Source organism: Martes martes, assembly GCF_963455335.1.
Source record: "Martes martes genome assembly, chromosome: 8".
In the NCBI taxonomy this organism is placed as follows: Eukaryota; Metazoa; Chordata; class Mammalia; order Carnivora; family Mustelidae; genus Martes; species Martes martes.
This window is the reverse complement of record NC_137895.1, coordinates 7,026,618-7,049,059: the sequence shown is the minus strand read 5'-3', so window position 1 is coordinate 7,049,059 and position 22,442 is coordinate 7,026,618. Positions and strand designations below refer to the sequence as shown.

The following is a 22,442-nucleotide window of genomic DNA, read 5'->3' as shown; positions in this document are numbered from 1 at the left end:
ACACCTCCACCCCCACCCCGGCCCCGGTTTTTCAGAAATGGAAACCGAGACCAGAGGGGAAGCTGGGGTTTGGCTGGAACACAGTGGTGCCAGAGGTTTGCATGTCTGGACCCCAGAGGGGTTTTACCCACCTGTTTTACCTCCAGGGCCCAGTCCCCCGCTCTGGTACAAAAGGTGAGTGGGAGGCAGAGGGGGCCAGGCACAGCATAGACTCCCTAGGACCCAGATGAAGTAGAGTGGAGGTCTGGGCCCATGCTGGGCCAGCTTCCCACCCTCCTGCTGACTGCCAGCCACCTGACCTTGCCCCAGCCACCTGGCAGCTGACAGAGAGGGGCACCTGGGATGAATTCAGGGAGGGAGTGACTTAGGAAGAGTTAAATTGGGTGTCAGGGTGCTGGGGGCTCCAGGCCGTCTTCTGGGCTGAGAAGACGGTGGCCAGGAAGGGTGGGTGTCTGCCAGGCAGCTCTGCTGGGCAGCTCAGGGAGAGGTGGGCAGAAAGGCATCAGATGCATGGAACAGGACATGGCCAAGGCCCTACAGTGGGACAAATGGGACCCAAAACTCCATCTTCTAATTCCTAGTCCATGTTCCTTCGGAGGGTGCTAACCTATGACAAGTTCCAAGGGCTGTCCAGGACAGAGTCCGGGTCAGGAGGTTCTAACTCTATAGGAGAGCCGGCAGGAGACGCAGTGCCTGACCGAGTACGGAGTGGTCCACAACTCGAGGAGATGGTCTCAGTCCCAGGCCCCAGAGCAAGGGGCACTGCTGTCAGAGGAGCAATTCCACTGGGAGATGGGGTGACCCCAGGGGCTGGCACAGAACAGCCGAGTGACCATAGCATTTGGGGCCTAGTGCTTCAGGGGGGGAAGGCCATGGAGAGAGGGAGCTCAAGGGACATCAGGTCCAGCTGGTTCAAGGCCACAGGTCTGCTCTGGCTTCTGAACAAAGGAGCCCCTTGGTGGTCCTGGGCCTTTCCCTGTGTACAGCTGAGCGCGCCTCGGAGACAGTGGGACTCCAGGTGGCCTCCGAGAGAGAGGCTTGGCCGTCTGTCTTCAGCTTGAGCCTGCAGTCCAGCCCCAGGGGGGCTGGAGACTTCCTCCCAAGGGCAAGCCTGGGGCTCTGGAAGCTGCTACCGGGGTGAAAAATGGCATAGCAGGTCCTGGAAGATTGGGCCAAGCTCAGGGCTGGCCCTCGGGTACAGATACCTGAGAATTAGCACAATCCAGTCTCTTTGTTACAATCAGAATCATTCTGTATTAAATCCTGAAGCAAACCAGTCAGCTGGTTACTCCTTGCTGCCATTTGCATCGGTTAGAAGCAGGACAGCTGGGAGAGCACGTATTAAAGAGATACATCACCCAGCTATAAATTAAGCGTCCTCCCACCTGATCCTTCTCCTAGATTCATTCTGGTTGATGGTGGCTTCCCTGCACTCAGAGAAAAACCTCCTACACCGTGTGCCCCAGCCACTCAAAAGCGCAGGAGCTCAGCCACAACCTTCGAGGGCCGCCAAAGATGGTCTGGTTTTAAGCCAAATGCTACCATGCGGTAGGGCCGCCACGCCTGCCGTCTGAGGTCTGTAGTCTGTGGTTCTGCGGGGTTAGCAGGGGAGCAGCGTGGTTCCCAGAAAAGGGGCAGGTGGGCATGGGGGTAAAGAGCCGAATCCAACCTCCAAGCCCCTGGCTGACAGCCCACCGGGAGGACAGGGGCCACCTCCTGCCCCCTCCGTCGCTACTGCTGCTCAGGGCCGGCTGTCTTGGTGGTCACCAGCTCAGTGGAGCCCAGCTCTGTGGCTGGCACGGGGACGCTGTGGGCAGGTGGGGTGTTGGCTGTGTCTTCTCTGGTTGGAGGCCAGACGGGAGCGGTGGCATCAAGGGGTCCCGGGGGGAGGATGGTGACATGGTCCAGGGTCTCTGGGGGGGGGTGGGGAATGCAAGGTAGGATTGCGTCACAGCCCTTCCCCACCCCTGTGCAGGAAGCCTCAGGGACAGCCCTGGACGGAGCCATTAGTCCCGAGGCTCCTCTGCAGGGGTGCGGAGGGGTGGCAGGGCATGGGGCCTCGGGACAGGAAGTGCAGAGCGGGCTGGCAAAATGGGAAGTGCAGGGGAAGGGAGAAGCCGGGGAGCCTTGGCTCTCGGGCTCCGAGGGCTCTCCCGGGGGAATCAGTCGACCCGAGGTCTTCAGCGCCCGCCCCAGAGCCCGGCCCCGCTGCAGGCCTCCCCGCGCCCGGGGCGGTGGGGGGGGGTGCAGTCTCCCTCCCAGCTGCCAGGCCCCGCGTTACTTACCGCGGGGGTGCGGCTCCGGGGTCCCTGGGGGAGCCGCCGCGCGCAGCCGCCGCCGCCACCGGCAGCCCAGCAGGCCCACCAGGACCAGGGCCAGCGCCAGGCCCAGCAGCGCGGGGGCGCCGAAGAGCAGCGCGGGCAGCGGCAGCGCCGCCTCGGCCTCCGCCGCGCCCCCCGGGCCCACCGACTCCTGCGGCTGCAGCGCCGTCCCGGGCGCCAGGCTGCTGGTCCCCGCTGCTGGGGGCAGGGACGGAGAGGGAGGGCAGGGGGCGGAGGGAAGAGACGGCGGGGGAGGGGAAGGGTCGGAGGGAGGCGAGGCTGGGCCGGGGAGGCGAGAGAGGGCCGGGTGGGTGGACAGGGGGAGGGGAAGACAGGGAGCGGTGAGGGCCACGTGGGGACCGCAGGGCCCCATGCAGGCCCCCTGCTTACAGCCCCCCCATCAAGCTGGTCAGCGAGCCCCTTCCCCATCGTGGGGCCGGGGGTAGGGGGGGAGAGACCATGCTTGCGGCTCCTGGGTGCCGGAGGGGCTGATAGGGGGACCCTCTCTCCCCGCACCAGGACTGCCCTGCTGCCCAACGGGGTGGGCTCTTACCCGGTCTCGGTTCTGGCGTCCGGAAGAGATTGCAGGCCACGCAGTTTCGGACCAGAGGGTCAAAGCACTGGGCCTGGACGCACTGTGTGGGGGCCGGGCCCTCTCTGCCCCTCCTGCTCCTGCCCCCTCTCCTCTTGCTGCCCATGTTGCCTCGCACCCAGCGCACTGAGTCTGGCTTCAGCTGTCGGGAGGAGGAAACCGGGAGGGGCCACCACCCACTGTGCCCCGCCCCACCCTCCTGCCTGCTGGGCTGGGACCACTGTCACCCCGGGCCCCAGGGCCCTGCACCCCACACCTTCTCTTTCTACCTGCGGTTCCTCCATTCGACCACTCAACCATCACCCCCAGATGCTAGCTGGGCGGGCCCTGTGCTGGGCTCTGGGACAGTGCTGGGGTGCAGACCTGGGCCTGCTCTTGGCCAATAGAGGTTGGGCCCCCGTAGTCAGGACACAGACCTCGGGGTGGCCTCCTCTGTCCTGCTCCCAAGGGCCAGCCCCAGCCCCAGACAGCCCCCACCAGCTACACCCTCCCCTGGGGCTCCTTCCTGCCCTTCCCAGGCAGAGCTGGTTCCTTTCATCAGATGCTTCCTGAGCGCCCAGTCTCCCAGGGAAAGACAGTGTCTCCCAGCAGCAGCCACGGAGCGGGGCAGGAAGGCTTGTCAAGGAGGCAATGCTGAGAAGGTGTTTGCCAGAGGGAGCGAGGTCTAGGGGAGTGTGGCGGGAGGACAGAGCAGGAGCCCAGAGAGTGCTGGGTCGGAGGGTTGGGCTGGGTCCTCAGTGGAGGGTTATGGAGTTCAGACCCTAGCTGAGGGCACCAGGGGACTCTGCGGGGCTCTGAGAAGACAGTGCCTAGTCGGAGCTGCGTGAGAGTGAGCAACCTCTGGCCAGAGCGAAGGGCATGGCCGGGGGAGGGGAAAGGTAGCCGAGGGTCCAAGGGCACAAGCTGTCTCCAGATCCTGGGCAGGAGAGAGACTTAGATCAACAGATGAACAGACAGACAGACCAAGGCCCGGTGGGCGGCCGAGCCATCCCAACTCCTTCTCCCTAGATATGTGTGTCCCAGCCTGCTTGCCTGTGCGTCTCACCGAGGTCCCCTCTGTCTGTCCTTCCTCTCCAGCGTTTGGGTTTCCCCACTTGTCTGTCCCCCTCGGTCTCAGATTGAGTCTCAGACACACACACAAGCCTTCCTGACGTCTGCTGCGCTGGCCCTGGGGGCAGGGGTTGGCAGCGAGCCCCAGCACGGCGGACACGGTGGGCCAAACCAGACCCCTATGTGGTCAGGGCTGGGGATCCAGGGGACAGCAGGGGCTTGGGCACGGGAGTAGATCTTCAGCAGCTGCAAGGGGGAGAGAAGCTTCCAGGCAGAGAGACTGGCAAGGGCAAAGGCAAAGAGAGGTAAGAGGGGACGCTTACTCTGGGGACAGGCATGGCTACCGCCTGGGGGGGTGCTGGGGAGGCGGGGAGCCTGAGGCTGCAGAGGCGCTGGGCCCCGGGGATCCCCAGGAGGTGCGTGAGTGCAGGGAGCTGTGCTTCATAAGGACCCCCTCTCTCTGGCTACTGTGGGGTTGGAGATAGGACACCGGGGTCCAGGGCAGGGGAACCATCTCGAAGTTGTTTAGGAGGAAAGTGATGCTGTGGAGAGAGGGGAGCGAGGCTGGGCCCCAGGTTTCTGGCCTCGAGGAGCCCTGGCCCACTGCCTCTCCGGCCCCTGCCCACGGGCCAACAACTCCCTGGCAGGAAGGTGTAGGCGTCAGGCAGCTGCAAAGGAGAAGTGGGTCTGGGGCGGTGGGTGTGGGTGTGAGTGTGGGTGTGTGGTGAGGGCGTGGGGGGGCCTGGAGGGGCCCCCACCCCCATCCCTGCAGAGCTGTTATGACCTGTCACCCTGAGGACCGCAGAGCCCTTACATGGGACCGGGCGCCTCACGGAACCCTCATTCCATCGGGCGGAGCAGACTGAGTCTTGCGGGAACTGGGAGTGAGGAACCCGTCCCTGGGGGAAGGTGGGCCCGCGGGGCCAGTCTGGGGCCACTTGCAGGAGCCACTTCTGTGCAGGCTGGGCGGGCCTGTCTCACTGGGGCCCGCACTGGCTCCCACAGAAAGCAGGGGACGTGGCCTTCAGGGGCGCCAGTCAGAGGGGGGAGAGGGACTGTTTCCCAGGGGCCGCCTGGGTGCCGAACGGGCCACATGCCCAGGACAAAGCAGGCAAAGGCGAAAGGCATGTGTGATTCGTGTCAGCGGCGTGTGCAGGTGCCCGACCCCACACGCACCTTCTCACTCGCCGCTTCTGAACGGGAGGCGGAGGGAGGCCTCGAATCTCGACCTCACAGTTAAGAGAAATTTCCCCGACAGACCAGCATGATAAATGCTAGGTTAAATTCTCAGTGTATTCCTTATTTTGGTCCACATCTCTGAAGTGAAATTATTAATTTCTTTATTCATGTTTTCTCCATCACTTTTTTAGGGAAGATTTTATTTATTTATTTGACAGAGGGAACATGAGCGGGGGGAGTGGGAGAGGGAGAAGCAGGCTCCCCGCTGAATAAGGAGCCCAATGTGGGGCTCGATCCCAGGACCCCAGCATCATGACCTGAGCCGAAGGCAAACGCTTAACCGGCTGAGCCACCCAGGCGCCCCATGGTTTATTTATTTATTTATTTTAAGTAATTGCTACATCCAGCGTGGGGCTCGAACTCAGGACCCGAGATCAAGAGTCTCACACTCTACTGACTGAGCCAGCCACGTGCCTGATAGTTTTTATTTTAAATACTCTGGTATCATAGCCTCAAAGGTACTGAGTAGAAAAGAAGGGAATTTCTTTTTTACAAAGATTTTATTTATTTATTTGACAGAGAGAGAGAGGGATCACAAGTAGGCAGAGAGGCAGGCAGAGAGAGAGAGAGAGAGAGAGGGAAGCAGGCTCCCCGCGGAGCAGAGAGCCCGATGCGGGGCTCGATCCCAGGACCCTGAGATCATGACTTGAGCCGAAGGCAGAGGCTTAACCCACTAAGCCACCCAGGCACCCCAAGAAGGGACTTTGTTGCTGAAAAAACCCACCTAACGAATGTCTCTCAGTGTTCTCACGTTTTCGCTTCCTGGTGAACTGTTTTACAAAGATAATTCATCAGGGGTCTGTCAGGGAAAAGGGAGTCTCCCATGATCTTTGTCCCTTGAATTCCCCTCAAAACACTCTCCCAATAGGTCTGACACAGGCGGTATCATGACAACCGGTTTCCAGGTGGCGAAGCAGGTGCTCTGAGGGACAGAGGAATGACCCAGCGCGTCCCGGGAGCCTGGACAGGGCCTGCGCCCGGCCGGCTGTGAAGCGTGGCCTCCGCCCTTCATGCCTCGGGGACGGGGTGGGGGAAAGGAGGAAACTCTGCCCTTTGGACAAGCTCGGTGATAAGCGGGGGCAGTCCCGGGGGACAGAGGGGCCCGGCGCCCCCAGATCTAGATGTGAAAATGCTCGGAGACCCAGGGCGCACTCCTTACGTAAAAATTATTTTTATTTGCAATTCTGTGAGTAATACCTGAACACATTCTCACGAAAAAAACCCTCAAACAACACAGAGGTCTGTGAGTAAGATGGGGCACTTCCCTGCTGTCCCCAGAGGGAGGCTGTTCTCCCTTTGGACTTTTTCCTCCCATCCTGTTTTGTGCCTTTAAATTCTCAGGTAAGCGTTGGCAGAAAAGCAGGGTTTGTGATTCACAAAAAGGGGCCACACAGTGTGAGCTGTTCCGTGGGCTTCCCTGTCCGCCTCAGCCCTCAGCCCCGGGGGCCCCTCTTTCGTCTTTTGTCATATTTTGTCCCGGGAGTGGTCAGGGGCCCCAGAACGGGGACTCCCTTTGTCTTTCTTCTGTGCTAGCGCTGACACACAGGACCCTGCTACAAAGTTCCCCTCCCGGGGCGCCTGGGTGGCTCAGTGGGTTAAAGCCTCTGCCTTCAGCTCGGGTCATGATCCCAGGGGCCTGGGACGGAGCCCCGCATCGGGATCTCTGCTCAGCGGGGGGGGCCTGCCTCCCCCCCCTCTCTCTGCCTGCCTCTCTGCCTACTTGTGATCTCTGTCTGTCAAATAAATAAATAAATAAATAAAATCTTAAAAAAAAAAAAAAGTCCCCCTCCCCGGAGGAATGTGGGGACCCTGGGATGAGGGGCAGAAGAGACAGAGGCTCCATACAAAGCCCTCGAGAGGTGGAGAGCCCCCAGCCCTCTGCCCCCCACTCCAGACTCTCCAAGGGCAGGTGAGGCCTTTCCATGATGTGGTTCTAGAAACCCCTGTCCAGGTTTTCACAGGCCCAAGCTGCCTAGCCTCAGGGCCTCATCTCCCTGCCCCCCACCATGCACACATTCACACGCACGCACACTTACACGCACATGTGCACACACACACATAAACGTGCACACATACCCACACACAGTCCGGCATCCCTCGGGGTTGCGGCCCAGGGCAGCCCAGCCGTTCTTAGCCTGGCCTTGGGATGGGGGACACAGTCCCCACCTCCTGGGGGCTAGGCCTGCGGGTGGCAGGTGGGAGAGCAGGGAGCCTCCCCTGGCGTTGCGGGGACAAGGATCGCGGGCTCTGGGCCTCCCTTCAGGCTCTTGGCCCTGTCCGACTGGTGCACAGGCCGACTCTGTGAGCAGATGCCTCCACTCGTTCAGCAAATACTTTCGGAGACTCACTCTGCACCAGGCGTTGTTCTAGGTGCTGGAGAGAGGGCAGGGAGCCACAGAGACAAAATCCAAACGGGGAAACCGTGTAGTAGGTGAGGGGCTGAGCAGTGCTGGGGAGAAAAATTCAGGAGGGAAGGGTGTCAGGGACGGTCCGGGAGTCAGGTCGGGCCTGGTGAGATTTCTGAACAGAGGGAGGCGGGCGAGAGTGACCCCCCGCACCCAGGATGTCCGGGGAGGAGCAGACCAGGCCCAGGGAATGGCACAGTGACCAGGAAAACGGCGGGGCTCAGTACTGCCTGACCACCTGCCGGCCCGTGCCCTGCGGGAGCCCACACCCCTTGCCTCAGCCCTGTGGGGGAAACGGCAGCAGGATTCCCACTTTACAAAGAGGAGAGCAGGCTCAGGAGGATGGGGGACGAGCCAGACAGCCCCTCAGCCCCTGAGCTCTCGCCCAGTGGCTCCCAGGACACACGCATCGGTGGAGTCCCCTCCCGGTCAGCAGGTGGAGGGGAGGTCAGGTACAGCCCTCCGGGGGCCTGTGGCCAAACTCGGCCGAGGACGGCCAGGTGCGGGGAGCCCTCTGGCCTCGCGGGGCCACTACGTAGCCAGACCGGGCACTGCCCTCAGTGTGAACTCCCAGGGGCCCCCAGATGCCTTTAGCATTCCTCCGGATGTAAGAGGGTGGCCCCTAGAAGGCTGCTTCCTGGCCTCCTGTCTGGGTCAGGGCCACTGGGACTCCCTACTCTCCCTCCCTCCCAGAGTTGGCCCTCAGCAGCCCGCCGTCCACAGGGTCACACTCAGGTGGGACTCAGAGGCGGGCAGGTCCTGACAACCCACCACATTGTCCTCACTCCTCAGCCCCCACCCCTCAAGTCTCCAGGTGTCTCCGAGCAGCCTTCCCACACCGAGTCTCTGCTGCGCCCTTACGGCCCCAGGGGAGACAGAAGGAAGGAGGGCAAGCCGGCAGGTGTGCCCTGTGGAGAGGGTCCCTTTCTGCTGGAGCCCTGTCGGGGAGGCCTGGCCCGGCAGTAGGTGCGGGAGGGGAGGGCCCGGCTGTGGCAGGCCGTCGCCTCCAGAATCCCCGGCACTCCACCATGCCCACCATGCCCACCGCGCCGCAGGGCACGGGCAGCCAGCCCTGTCTGTGCAGGCCATACACGGCGCACGCACGGGGTCGGGCTCTTTGGTTTCTCTGAGGCCCATGAGAACCTCAAGCGGCTGTGGGGACAGGAAGACAGGAAGTGAGCTGCCCCAGGTCCCACGCAGGTTGGCCACAGACCCCAAGTCAGTGAGACTCAAGGGCTGGGTCCTTTCCCACTGCACCACTTCCCCTCTGTGACCAGGTCGCCCTGGCAGAGCCCCAGACCGAGGCTGGCCCTGCCTCCGCTTGCCGAGGGGTGAAGGAGACACTGGTGCCCTGCTGCTGAGCTCCGTCCTCACCGGGGAGGCTCGGCCTCCTTGGCCAGGGTGGGAAATAGCATTAGATCGGGGCCAGGACGCAAGCCTAGGCCATGTCCTGTGAAGGAACGGGAGCTCCCTGGGGTGTGCCCAAGGAACAGAAGAACCCGTGGGCTGACCAAGTCTTGCCCTGCACAGCGGGGCCCAAACCCCACTCTTTCCTCCGTGCGCTCAGACGGCAGGGACCCGGCATGGACTCAGGCTCAGGTCATGATCCCGGGGTCCTAGGATCGAGCCCTGCATTGGGCTCCCTGCTCAGCGGGAGCCTGCTTCTCCCTCCCCCTGCCACTCCCCCTGCTCTGTCAAATAAATAAAATCTTTAAAAATAAATAAATAAAATAAAATAATGGCTTCTCCTTCTCAGTCCTGAGGCCACTACAGACAAGGAAACTGAGGCTCGTGGAAGGTCAAGGGACCTGCCTCAGGTCACAAGATCCCTAAGAAGCCAGGCACAGCCCCTCGTAGCTCCCCCCCCACTCCCCACCCCGCAGCATCAGGCAGCCATTCCAGGCACCACTGGGGCAGAAAGACCGGCCTTCCATTACTTTCCTTGCTTGAACGGCCTCCCAGCGTCCCTGGCCTCCGGACAGTACAGAACAGCCACATTCCCCAGCCAGGGGGGAACGGGCCTGAGAGGGCTGCTGACTGCCCTTCGGGGGCTGCTCAGCTCTGCGGTGAGGCAGAGGCAGGCTCTCGGGTCCTGGGCCCCTGCCAAGCTCGCCGGAGCTGGCAGCAGTGACAGCCTTGAGTTCCCCCGGCGCTTGGAAGGCTCTCAGATCCTTGGCTGGAGTGTGATGCCACTTCTCTTGTTAAATGGCACCAGGTGGCAAAGAAAACATGGCACAGGGACCAGAGGTGGGGGAGGGAGAGAGAAGTGTGCCCCATGCCGCCCAGGGGGAGGCTAAGGGGGAAGGGGAGGGGCGCCCCTCGTCTCCAACAAAGGGACGAGTCGGAGCTGCCTTCCTCTCCTGCCTGGATCCCCGCTCCACTGGCTCCCAGAAACCTCCCCTACTTCCAGCCCCTCTCCGCACTGTCCTACAAAGCCCCACCTTTCCAGCCCAAGGTGCTGAGGAGCTGAAGACAAGGCTGGTTCCTAGGAGGCACCAGGCCTCTGCGGATCCTGCCCATCCCCTCAGAGACTAGTGCCCACTTTCACCTCTCGCCTCGGCCTCATCCTTCAACCCTGGACGCAGCAACCTCACCCCGGAAGCTGGTCTCCCTTCCCCAGCGCCGAGGAGCCCCCCATTTGCAGTCATCCTCTTTCTGGTTTGGGCAGTGCTCCTACCCTGCTCCTCGCCCTCTCCTCCCACAGGCCTGCCCCTGTCCTGAGGTGCGGACCCCAGCACGAGGGAGCGGCTCCTTGAGACTGCCCTTCCTGATAGCTGCTTTCTCAGGCACAAGGCCTGTGTGTCCACCACTTCGGTGTGGATAGCCAGGGCCCGCCCAGCAGAAATGCCCGAACCTTTGTTCAACCATTAGGCACCTAAGAAAACAACTGCAGGGGACAGCAGGGGAGGGGCTGAAGGTGGGCCGCCTGATTAGCTGTGTGATGTGGACATGCCTCTGGCCGCAGCATCCTGGCGTGAGCAGAAGTAGGGAAACGGTATTGACCTCGCAGGTCTGCTGGGGGACACAGGAGTGGCCGTGTGAGGAGACTAAAGTGTGCGGTGCCCCCCTGTGTCACGGACACTAGGGACCTCAGACGGAATCATCGCAGCTGAGGTTCTCAGTGGGTCCCCCGGGTTGGCCTCTAATCAGCCAGCCGTCTGGCTGCTGGACCTACTAAGCACTAGGGGTGCGGCGCTGTGCCAGGCCTGAGCAGGAGCCTGTGGTGGGGAGAAAGGCAGGGATCCCCTCATGAGTTTCAAGCTGGCCCCACTTCATGGAGAGCAGGGGCTCCAGCTGTGACGGCAAAGTCAAAGCAGAGGCCTGAATTTGGAGGCAGGTCCCTGCATGAGCCAAATGGGGGTGGGGGTGGGGGCACCATCATGGTCTAAGGGAGCCCAGACCCGGCTCTCCTCCTGCGGTCTCCTCCACCAGCGTGTGCCCAGCTGGCCACCGGGCAGTGGCAGGAGCCCCGGCTGGCTGACCGGATTTCTGGATTCCAACCCTAGCACTTCAGCAAATTCTCATTAGACCCAGAGGAGATGGGGAGCCATGGTCACGGCACAACCTCTGGCCGCCAAGCCGGGAGCCAGCCCTCCAGACAGCCTCTCTCACATAATTCCCACAAACGTATCAATTCATAAAACAGTGTAATTCCTGGGTATGCACCAGCTTTTGAACTCAGCTCTGTGGGATTTCACACAATAGGTACCGTTCACCGAGCGCTTAGCTGAAACCGGGCAAGGCCTTACTGGAAGGGATCATGGGATACACGGAACACACGTGGAGGGAGCACTATAGCGGCAGGCCTGTCATTTCATTCGGTCCTCCCAACACGACAATGTCTCAGTAGAACGATCTCCATTACGCACCTGGGGAAACTGAGGCTCTACGAGGCCACAGCGGGCTCTGGGAGGACGGCAAGGCAGGATATGGGGTCAGAGTCCAAGCCCCCCCGGCCCGACCCTCATAACTGTCCGGGTTCAGTGTCCTCATCTGCACAATCGAGGTGGTGGAGAAGACCAGGGGTTTTCAGACTTATTTTTGAGCCGTGGATGCTTTGTTCAAACGAAGCCTGAGGCGGTGGGGCAGCCCGGCAGGTGGATGAAGACACGGGGCTCTGCTGGGGTGAGTACAGCGGGGCGGGGGCTGCCGTCCCACCAGCGGGGCTCCGGAGTCGGCCGTGCAGGGAGCCGACCGCGGACCCAGAGCCAGGCTGCGGCAACAGTAGAGTCCCCCTTGCCAGACCCCAGGCCCTGGGGAGGGGCAACTCGGTCGGGGGGACCGCAGGCCTCACAGGTCCTCCAGGGTGGGGTTCTCAGAGCTCCGCAGCAGGGACAGCAGGTTCAGGGCTGAGACACCGGGCACGTGGCCGGCACAGATCTGCAGCATTCGCACCAGCCGCTGTGCGACCGGGGCTCGGAAGCCGTCCACCTGCCGAGGGAGAGCGGAGGATGGGGGGTGAGCGGAAGCCAAGAGCGGGGGCCGGATTCGGGCACCACTGCCATCGTGGCCCGGCCCCTGTCCGCAGCCCGCCTCACCCACCAGCTTCCAACTGTTCTGGCTTACAGAGCCCTCAGAGGTCCTCCAGGGACCAGGGACGCCGCAGACAGTGACCCCCTCCTCCAGGGGAGGCGAGGCTTAGCAAGCAGGGCTGGCCAAGGCAGGTGAAGGGTCTAGCGGTCTCCAGGCTGGGATCTGAACCAGACCCAGCTCCAACCGACGTCCAGGAGGCAGAGGCCCCGAAGACCCTTTACCTGGATGTGGAAAAGAGGAGTAGACAGAGAGTGGCCCTCACGGGGACAGGGAGGTCCCACCAACAGGGCTCCTTTAACAGGGCTTTTGAGGGCAGGGGCCCAGAGGTGCCGTGGGGTGGGGTCAGGTAGGGCTGGCAACTCTGTCCCCGGGCCTGGCGCCAGCAAGCAGCAAAGGAGATGCGACATCAGTGCCTGGCGAAGGCCACACGATGCTCGGTCGCCCTCCCCTGCCAACAGGCGCCGCGGGCGCATCTCATCGTCCTCCTCCTCCTCTAACTGGGGAAGCGGTTTTGCCATCCGACCAGTCACCCTCACTAGGGACCAGGCACCCTCAGTGCTGCTTGTGCTCCTATCTTTGTCACTTGTGACTCCTTAATCCAAATCCAGAGGCAGCTGTCATTCTCACCGAGTCTCTCATCAGACCCTGGTCGGCCACAGTGCTCCCGTCTCCAGAATGCTTCTCACCAGCCCCCAGGATGCCACGCTCGCCCCCTCCACACACACATCTAAGTTCTAAGTGCTGCCCCTGGCCTTGGCCTTTGCAGGGCTTCTCTCCACACACACTCCCTGGGAACCTCATCCAGTTCTGTGATCTAAAACCATCTCACTACCCACGATGCCCAAATTACATCTCCAGACCCTTCCTCGGAACGTCAGACACACGTACCTGGCTGCCTACTCGATTTCTGGGTAGATGGCTGACAGACACCCTGATCTGATTAGCACGTCTCCAGTGCAGTCCCTGAGGGTCCTCCCAATCTGTCCCCCCTGCAGTCGCCCCATCTCAGCCAAGGGCACCTCTATCCTAACAGCAGCTCGGCTGAAAACCCCAGGGCCACCCTCTCTTTTCTCCTACGTCTCACACCCCGGCCACCCGTACAGTCGCTTGGCTCCACCCTGGAAAATGGCCCAGTGGTACAGGCCATCCTGCCTCCCCCTTCCCTGGGCAGCATGGAGCCCAGGCCACTCCTAACTCTTCCAGAAACAGCCCCCGGGCCCGCCTCCTCATTTCTGCCCCTGCTTCTCTTCCATTTACTCTCCTCCCAACAGCTGGAGGGATCCATTTAAACTTGCATCACATAAATAGAAAAGAAAAATAAATAAAACCCGCATCAGGCCCTCCCCGTCCCCATCCCTGCACCTTCCCTGCAGCTCCCGTCTTACGCCGCCTGAAAGTCACCACCCTTACAAGACCCATGAGGCCCTCCTGCTCTGGGGACACGGTCATGATGACACAGCCACCACTACCCTGCCCTCTGCTGTGCTCTGGTTTTCAGCCTCCCGGGGGGGACCCTGGGCACACCAGGCAAGGCCCACACGCAAGGCCTTCGCACTTGGTCCTCCGGCCTCCTCCCTCCAGCGGTCTCCGCACCTGCCTTCCTATCGTCTTCAAGTCCGTCAAGGCCCCATTCACGGTCACTCCCGCCAACACCACAAAACCTTCTCCGCTTTACCACCCAACACGCCACATGCTCACTTTCTAACACCCACACCTTTTACTTCTTTGCTTTGTTCCCTCCACGACAACAGAGCTGGGGTTTTCCTCTTCCTCCTTCACTCTTTTGTTCTACGCTGCATGGCTAGTGCCTAGAACAGCGCGTGGCTCACTGAGGTACCGAAGAAGTCTTTGTTGACGACATCTGCTCCCTCTGAGTTCTGTGGCCTTCGCCCCCGAATACAGCTCCGAGCTGCTGCTGCTGTCATTCGGGCTCCCCGGCTGGCCTCCTGCAACAGCCTCCACCCCCAAGCCTCGTCCCTGGCTGGGCCTCCTCCAATCCACACACCATACTCCGGAGCTGTGGCCCTAAACCCAAGTCTGACCACCCCAGGCTGCTGCGTCACCTGCAGGGAGGAACGACTTCATCCCACCGCCAGGCTTCCAGGTCTCGGCAAGTTCTTCTGCCGTGGCACACGGTGCCCGTGGTCTAGCTCCCCTGATTCTGCGGGGGCAGCCGCAACGCCTGGCCCGTCTGCGTGCTCAGGCAGCAGCCCTGGGCCCTATCAGCAGCGCTCAGAAATACAGGCACTGGGTGAATGCCCCAGCTTCTGGAATGTGTTTTTTTATGTGTAGAACAGGACCGAAAATTCCTGCCGGGCAGGGCCTTAAAATACAGCGAGGTGCAAACTCAGGTATGTGGAGGGGTGTGTCCGGCAAAGGACAACACAGGTATGAGGAGTGATGACTGTCCAAACACCGGCTGCTTCCTCCGAAGGAATGCCAGCTTTAGCTGGGGGCGGGCCAGCGGCTGCCTGGGAACAGGCCATCACGGGCCTTTTCCTGGAGTCGGGCTCCCCGAGACCCCAGGACCTGGTGTGGCCTGCCACCTACTGGCCATAAGGGGAACTGCACTGCACGGCGCTAGGTCCTGGGCCCTGCAGGGGGAACCCCTAAGGTTTGAGGTACCTGGGCCGTGGGGCAAAGATTATGGTTCCCCTTTGGAGGTAAGGAGATGAAGGCTGCATGTATGGGAAGTGACCTGTCCAAAGCCACACAGTCAGCAGGCTAAGAAGGGAAGGAGACAGCGGCTTGCAAATCTGCTGGCTCTCCCAGAGAACTTACTAGCTGCATGACTGAGCAAGTTGCCTCTCCTCTCTAGGTCTTGGGTTTCTGGGGTACATTGTAAGAAAAGCCTGGAAGGGCAGGCACTTCGGGCATGGCACGGGCCTCACGGTCCTATCTGACATCAGCGTGCTGACTTAAATAGTCATCCAATACGAAAACCGAGTCTGTGACAGAGTAGTGCGTCAGTCTTTATCGATGCACTGAGTCAGGAGACCTGCCCCTCCCCTGACGAGATGGAACATCTGCCGCTTCTGCTGGTAACAGACCCAGCCCCTGCTGCTACTGCCGACCTCTCCCGCCCATACTCATAATGCTAAATTTCACGTAGAGCTTAGTGGGAAAAAAGGAAGTATTTTTTTTTTTTCCTCATACAAGTTCACAGATTCCCCGAATTCTACCCTCAGACCAGAGGGGTCCACAAACCCGTGAATAAGAGCCCCAGGTCTGGGTGCTGATCATGGACAGGGTGCTGACTCGGTTCTCTCTGCGTCACATCACTTGGCTTTTTGAGAACAGGCGCAAGACCCAGAACAAAGCAGAAGTGGACCTCAAAACCAACGAACACACCCCACAATGAACTGAGCAGGTCTGGTACATGGGTGGGGTAGCCCAGGCCCTGGGAGTCCTCCGCTGACCACCCAGAGGAAACGGCTGCTGAGCACTTTGAGCAAAAAGTCAGGATTCATACTGCAGGAAGAGAAGCAGGAGAGCGAAATGTATCAGCAAAACTGCTCTGTCATGGTCATAATTAGGATCACCCATGAGAAACCCCAACAGAAGTGAGCTGGGACAGAACCGACACCACAGACACCCTATAACCCTCCACCCACCCACTGCCCGGCCATCGCCGCTGCCTGCTGGATGCCCTGCCCCGCACTGGGACTAGACCAGGCCTGTAGTCCAGGGGCACAAGGGGGGCAGTGGGCATTCTGACTGCGGGGGGACACGAGGCAGCCCTGGTTAATGAACACACAAGATGCCTGGCCTCACAGCACTGACAGCCCAGCAGGAGAGTAAGACGGTAATGAGGACCCACGGCACAAGCCATAGCACCTGGCATCTCGTTGGCGCTCGGGCTGAATGAGTATCATCGCCCTGCTTTGCGTTTGTGCCCCCCACTGCTTAGGCGGACTGTTGTACCCGAGGTACAGTGAGCCGCGAAAACCAGGATTCAGAACAGGATCTTGTGTCTTCACATCAGGATCCCCTCCCTCGAGCATTTGACGACCCTCAGAGAAGCGTTCTCGACCCACCCACGGAGCGCTGACAGCCCTCTCCCTGCGCCCCCGCGATCAGCGTCCTCACCTCCAGGTCACAGAAGAGCAGAGGGCTCCGGTAGGTGCGGGCCAGCCTCACGACGGTGTTCCGGTGAACGCTGCAGTGGCTCTCCCGGCCCGCTGCAAAGAAGCCGTGAGTGTGGCAGGCTGGAAGGTCTGCCTTGGCGGCCGTGAGCCAGGAGGCACTGGGCAAACTCATTCATCACCCCTCTCCCGGTCTCAGTTGCCTGTTCAACCTGCTTTTTGTCAAATTAGAACATAATTTGTTCCCAAGCTGGGAGGCCTTGGAGAGAGCGTGCTCTGGAAACACGGGTTTCTTTATCCTGAAGATGAGGATGGGAACAGCCCCCAGGACTACAGAGATTCAGTGAATTAATCTATAGGGAATTCATCAATGCTTACTGAGCATAATCTGTACCAGCCGCCGCACAGCCCCGGGAGTTCACAGTTCAGCTGGGCAGGGGCGGACGGCGCGGACACACCACCGGTGGAGGAGGGAGGGTGGGGAGTCTATGGGCCGCTCTCCCAGGGGCCCGGACTGCAGGGCCGGTCACGGAGCTGTCCCCCACGAGATGGGAAATGGGGGTTAGCGAGGCAAAGAGGAAAAGAGCATTCACGAGAAGCTGTAGGATATAGTCATTAAGGATGTGGGCTCTGGAATAGGGCTCTCGAGGTAGGACTATTGGCTGTACCGCTTTTTAGTGATGGGCCTCGAGCCGGTTACTAAACCACATGGAGAGTTTCCTCAGCTATAACAGGTGATGGTATGTGCCTCAAAGGGTTGAGTGTAGTGAAGATCAAGTACAGAGAAATGACGCTGCCTGGTGTACAGGGAGTGCTCCGGGAAGGCCAGCTACTGTCAGTTCTGCTGTTAATATGACACAGTCTCCGGAACAGCAGGATTTGTTCAGAGAACTAGAAACCGAGCCCAAGAGCGGGAGAGTGACAGGAGGATGAGCCCAGACAGGAAGGTGAAAGGCCAAACTTTGTCTTTATGGGAGCTGGGATTTTACCCTGAAAGTCACGGGGAGTCCCCAGCTGACTCTCCCGAATTATCTCAGCGGAATGACCTGCTCAGATCTGCTTTCGGAGAGCCGGACAACGGGGCAGATTCTGAAGCTCACGTTCTTTCCATCGTTCCCCCCGACCCCGCCGCCACCCCAGGTCCCCGGGGCCTGCATGGCCTCAGTGAGGAGACTCCCTGGGGAGAGGGGGTGGGGAAGGGGAACTGGGGGAATGGACTTACCGCCCGTGGCAAGGAAGCCCACCTTCCCCAGGAAGAAGGTGGCGTCCACATGGCGCAGGGACTCCTCCACGTTCCGGAGGCTGGTGCGAGAAGACAGAGGACAGACCTTACCACCGAGAAGGCAGAGGGCCTTCCTCATCCCAGAGAGGCCGGAGAAGGAGATGTAAGAGGAAATACTACTAGGGGAGTATTTTGTCTTTCACTTTGTTTAAGGACATTTCATTACAAAGTGACTCAAGCCTGTAGAACAATCCAACAGTAAATATGGGTGTGATCAGTAAAGAATAAGTGTCCCTCTCTAGCACCACCCTTCTGTCTCAACATTCCAGGGATTACTGCTGCCCACAGTTTGGGGTATAATGCCATTTGCATATGAATTTCTCATATGCAAATATAGGCAGTGATATGTATAAGCATGTAGTTGGGTTTGGTTGGGTTCAACCTGTGACATTTTTTGGAACGACCACCCCGTATCACAATCTATTTTCTAGGTGATGGACGCTTACGTGGTCCCCAGTTTCTCATCATTACAAAGAATGCTGCATGAACATTCTTCCACATGTGTTCTCATACATGTAGACAAATGTTTCTGTAGGGAAGATGCTAGATGCAGAGTGGGTGGGTCACAATATGTGTCTTTCTAAAATGTACCTAGGTTGGGGGCGCCTGGGTGGCTCAGTCAGTTGAGCATCTGACTCTGTCTGACTCTTGACTCTTGCTTTCGGCTCAGGTCATGATCTCAGGGCCCTGGGATAGAGCCCTGTGTTAGGCTCCATGGGACTGAGTATGAAGCCTGCTTGAGATTCTCCCTCTGACCACCCCCACTTGTGCACACACACTCTCTCTCTCTCTCAAAAAAAAAAAAAAAAAAAAAAGTACCTAGGTATTGCAAAATTGCTTTCCAATAAAGTGACAATATTGATAGTCATATCAAGTGTATGAAAACAATCTTCGCTAGGAAAAGGGCACTTTGACCCGCTGGGCCAAGGGTTTCATTCATTGGTGTCCAAGGAGGGATAAAGAAATCTGTTGTCTCCTGGCCAAAAAGCCATCTTGGTCAGGAGAACCAAGCCAAGGTTTCAGCCTGAATGAGCAAGGCCTGAAGCAAACAGTAAGGATGGCTCTCTGCCTCGACGTGTGACTGTAGAGCAGAATCTCCCTAGAGACAGGTCAGCGTCCCTTTCGAACAGAGACGTCTCACCAAAGAGCGGCAGATCTGCTGAGTCAGGACCTCTGGCGATCATGGCAGATCTCAGCCCTTTCTCTGCGCCACCATGGGCTCTAGCCACTGCTCACCTGTTACCCCAGGCTGGACAGCAGGTCTGAATCTGATCCTGCCGCTGGGTGTTTATGTTTGGTAGCTCTATGTCCCTGGTCCTAGTGTTTCCACCCCAGCCTTCCCTTAACCCCCACCTCATGACTGGGTGTGTGTTTCGGATTCTGTGCTGGAGGTGCACCCCGCCTACCCTCAGTCGGCCATCCCCCAAGAGGGAGAGCAGACCTTCTACCGTATTCCCCAGGTTTACTGAGGTCCTGTCCCCCAGGGCAGCCAGCACCATAGGGAGGCCAGGCCAAGCGCCCAGCATCACCACCACTCATGCTCCCCTGGCTACAGCCTCCCACTACCCTGGGCTCCTGACCCAGGATTGGCCTTCACAGTCCTGCACACACACCTTGTGTTCCTCCTACCCATTACATTAACCTTCTTCATCTGGAACCTTCTGCTGACTCCCACTTTTACCGGGCTAGTTTGTCCTGGTCACCTCCAGCAGAAAGTCTACCCTGCCCTGAGTCCCGAGTCAGAGGTCTTGTTGGGACTCTCATAGCCCAATGCATTCTTCCTTTACAGGACTGATGCCAGATACTGTAATCATCTGTTCAGCAGTCTGGCTTCCTCCCCCAGTGGGCTGGGAACACCTTGGGGTGGAAGGTCTGCTTCATTCATGTCTGGGTCTGCCATTAGGGATACAGAGAAGGTTGCAGAAAGCATTAGATAAATGACCGATGCCACCGCTGGAGTTTATTAGTGTCTTTATTTTTTTATTTTTAAAATTTTATTTGAGAGGGAGAGAGAGAGAGAGAGAGAACAAGTGCATGGTGGGGAGGAGCAGAGGGAGAAGGACAGAGTATCTCAAACAGACCCACATGGAGCACAATCCCAGGACCCTGAGATCATGACCTGAGCCAAAATCAAGAGTCCGATGCTTGAACCGACTGAGCCACACAGGTGCCCCCATAATCTTTAAAATATCATTCACTTGCCACTGGCTCCGCATCCTCACCCTCTGGGCTAACCCCAGGCAGCCTCTCCTGTGTCCCCTGTGTCCCATCACAAGTGAGGTCACCATCCCTGTACACCCCTAAGCCAGGTCTACCTGAGCCCTGACGCCCCCACTCTCTGGCTCTCACCTGTATTTGCTGTGAAGGTTGACCACAAACATGATCAGGTCAATTCGGGGCCGATTCACGTTGGAGGGCAGCGGGAGGGACCTGGCCAGGTGGCTGAAAAATGAGAAACTGCAGGATAAAGATATACATACCCACACCACAGGGACATTTCCCGTGCTGCCCTCCCTGGGGCAAGAGGCTGTCAAGGGCTCCTCGCCTATTCCCCCGCTGCTCTTGTGGACTAGACTCCTCAGGTGAGCCTAGGGGCAGGGCAGAGCTGGTCCCATCTAGACTGACCTCTACTGCCAGAAGGTAGCTCTGGTAACCACCTTGGCAAGAGCGAGTCGGGATAGAAGATGGCACGGGGCTAGCCAGCTACACTGCATGCTGGGAGGGAGATCAGGCTTGGAAGAGGGGCGTTAGACTGTGCGGATTAGGGGTTAAGGCTGAACCTCTCTGGAGGACAATGGAAGTGGGCTCAAATCTCAGGCTGCCCATGACCAGCTATGTGACCTTGGGTAAGTCACCCTTATCACTCGTCTGAGCTTGTTCCCTCATCAGATTCTTTCAAATGCTGGAAGGGGGTTGATTCTCCCAGTGAGGGGTGTTTCCGTTTCCCATGGAGGTACACCCTGTGGACTGGGATCCTTCTCCGTCAACATGAGCCCCTGGAGCTTGTCCAGCAGGGACAATGACACCCACATACATCCAGTCACTTGATTCCCACCAGCAGCTGTTTCCACTCTCCACCAGTTAAAAAAAAAAAGAAAAACAAGATACTACTTCTTTAGTCAACTTTTCTCGAAATCTGGGGGGTATTTGAACTTTCCTCTGTGCCAAGTACTGCTCAAGCCACCGGGGATTCAGAAGGAAAAAAGTCAACGTCCCTGACCTCAAGGGGCCGACCTAGGGGTCCGTGGGGTTGGCAGCCCCGAAACGAGAAAACGAATAGGTGCACAAAGACATCTCCTGTGGTCACAAGAGCTGCAGGAAAACAGGAGTGCGTGACAGAGAGCGATGGAGGGTCCCTTGGCTGGGGACGGATCGCGCCTCTGGGCCTGGCCCCACCTGCGCCCGCCTCTCTGGCTCCCCGCTCGCGCTCCTGGGCCCACCGTTCAGGCCACCGCAGAGCCATCGGACACCCCCGGCCTCGGCTACTTACACCTTCAGCTCCGAGGCGCAGTCCTCCTTGAGCATCGAGTCGGCCAGCTGCTGCAGAAGAGCATCTTCCGCGCCCACCAGCTGCCCGGGAGAGAAGGCGGCCTCCTGAGGCCCCGGCGCCGCAGACCCGCCGCGGGGCCCGGGGAGCAGGCCACACACCGAACGCCGCGCGGCTCCCGGATTCCCGCCCTCGCGCGCATGGCGCCGTTTACCGAGACAGGGCTCGGCCCGGCACGGGTGGAGGGCCCAGTGCTGGCCGCACAGCAGTCCTTCCCTCCCAGGACCCTGCCCCGGACCGCGGGACCCAGCGACCCCGGTAACCACTTCGCCCGCTCCGCGAGCAACTCTGCCTCCCGGGACCCTCCCCAGTCTCCCCGCCCAACAGCTCCACCAATCAGAAACGGGGAAAGAGCCCGCCGCGCACGTATTGGTGGGGGCGTCCTTCAGCCTCAGCGGGCGACCACTCCCATTGGCTCGGAGTGTGGCTGTCCCGCCCACCACACCCCAGCCTGAAAGGCGCGCTCCAAACCCTGACAGAGCGCCCAGGAGCTGGCAGCTGAGGCGCCGCCAAGGAGGGAAGGAGGGAAGGCGGGCGGGGGAAGCGGAGCAGCTGACGCCTACCAAGATGGTGGCCGTGTTCAGGCCAGGCTGCTTGTCCAGTGGCCGCAACACCGACATTCCAGTCACGTACAGAACCTCCGCTCCTGCCCCGCGCGCGGATCTTTCAAACCGCTGAGGTCCGCCCTTAAGCGAGAGACCGAGGGGCACGTGACCCTCATCTGGGCGGGGCTTCGCGGGGAGGGGCGGAGTCCTCTTAAAGGAACCCCGACCTCCTTTAATTTAATTTATTTATTTGACAGAGAGATCACAAGTAGGCAGAAGACAGGCAGAGAGAGAGAGGGGGAAGCAGGCTCCCTGCTGAGCAGAGTGCCCGATGCGGGGCTCGATCCCAGGACCCTGAGATCATGACCTGAGCTGAAGGCAGAGGCTTAACCCACTGAGCCACCCAGGCGCCCCCTCCCCCCGCCCCCCACCTCCTTTTTTGAGCGGGGAGCTCCAGCTCTGGCCTCCGGCTCCTAAAGTACAGTCCCTGGGACAGGCCTTTTATTTCCCGCCTCAGGAAGAAGGCATTCAGTGTTTCGTTTTCTTTCGCTCATGCTCATTCATCATACTCCTGATTCCTTCCAAGCCTGCCCCTCCCACATCTTCCCTGGCTCGGCTCAGAACAAAACCTTGAGGTCACTCTTGGCTCCTCTTTTCACATCCCACATCCAATCCATAAGCAAACTTGTGGGTTTCAGACTTAAAATGCATCTAGAAGCTGACTACTTTTCACCACCTCCACCGCCACCACCAGGACAAGCTATCGTCATCTCTCACCCCAGACTCGTGTAACAACCTTCTTACTGGGTCCCCGCTTCCTCCCCAGGGGGGCTCTTCTCCATG

The 22,442-nt window shown here is 59.6% G+C and overlaps 2 protein-coding genes across 3 annotated transcripts; both read right to left on the bottom strand.

Moving 5' to 3' along the window:
• Positions 1 to 1,237: 1,237 nt before the first annotated feature.
• Positions 1,238 to 3,041, bottom strand: TNFRSF13C (TNF receptor superfamily member 13C). Its single transcript, XM_080812450.1, has 3 exons — positions 2,875 to 3,041; positions 2,286 to 2,600; positions 1,238 to 1,913 (listed from the first exon to the last, which is right to left on the bottom strand). Exons 1-3 carry the CDS (start codon positions 3,017 to 3,019, stop codon positions 1,732 to 1,734), a joined length of 642 nt encoding a protein of 213 aa, XP_080668576.1. The 5' UTR covers positions 3,020 to 3,041; the 3' UTR covers positions 1,238 to 1,731.
• Positions 3,042 to 11,237: 8,196 nt separating this feature from the next.
• Positions 11,238 to 21,752, bottom strand: CENPM (centromere protein M). 2 transcript variants are annotated; one of them, XM_080812430.1, is made up of 6 exons: positions 21,618 to 21,752; positions 20,998 to 21,077; positions 19,857 to 19,949; positions 17,448 to 17,527; positions 16,230 to 16,321; positions 11,238 to 12,038 (listed from the first exon to the last, which is right to left on the bottom strand). In XM_080812430.1, exons 1-6 carry the CDS (start codon positions 21,672 to 21,674, stop codon positions 11,898 to 11,900), a joined length of 543 nt encoding a protein of 180 aa, XP_080668556.1. In that variant the 5' UTR covers positions 21,675 to 21,752; the 3' UTR covers positions 11,238 to 11,897. The 2 variants fall into 2 exon arrangements, with proteins under 2 accessions (XP_080668556.1, XP_080668557.1); XM_080812431.1 differs by lacking the exon at positions 11,238 to 12,038 and adding an exon at positions 15,258 to 15,611 and having other exon boundaries at positions 21,618 to 21,746.
• Positions 21,753 to 22,442: the final 690 nt, after the last annotated feature.

What these genes read in the sequence shown, in the direction of transcription:
- TNFRSF13C (XM_080812450.1), bottom strand. Translation starts at nt 3,019, where the DNA reads ATGGGCAGCAAGAGGAGAGGGGGCAGGAGCAGGAGGGGCAGAGAGGGC. An exon ending in GACGCCAGAACCGAGACCGG is followed by an intron (nt 2,601 to 2,874) that starts GTAAGAGCCCAC and finishes TCCCCGGCCCAG; the next exon opens with CCTCGCCTCCCTCCGACCCT. An exon ending in CCCGGAGCCGCACCCCCGCG is followed by an intron (nt 1,914 to 2,285) that starts GTAAGTAACGCG and finishes ACCCCCCCCCAG; the next exon opens with AGACCCTGGACCATGTCACC.
- CENPM (XM_080812430.1), bottom strand. Translation starts at nt 21,674, where the DNA reads ATGTCGGTGTTGCGGCCACTGGACAAGCAGCCTGGCCTGAACACGGCC. An exon ending in TGCGCCTCGGAGCTGAAGGT is followed by an intron (nt 19,950 to 20,997) that starts GTAAGTAGCCGA and finishes CTCATTTTTCAG; the next exon opens with CCACCTGGCCAGGTCCCTCC. An exon ending in GGGCTTCCTTGCCACGGGCG is followed by an intron (nt 16,322 to 17,447) that starts GTAAGTCCATTC and finishes GCTTCTTTGCAG; the next exon opens with CGGGCCGGGAGAGCCACTGC.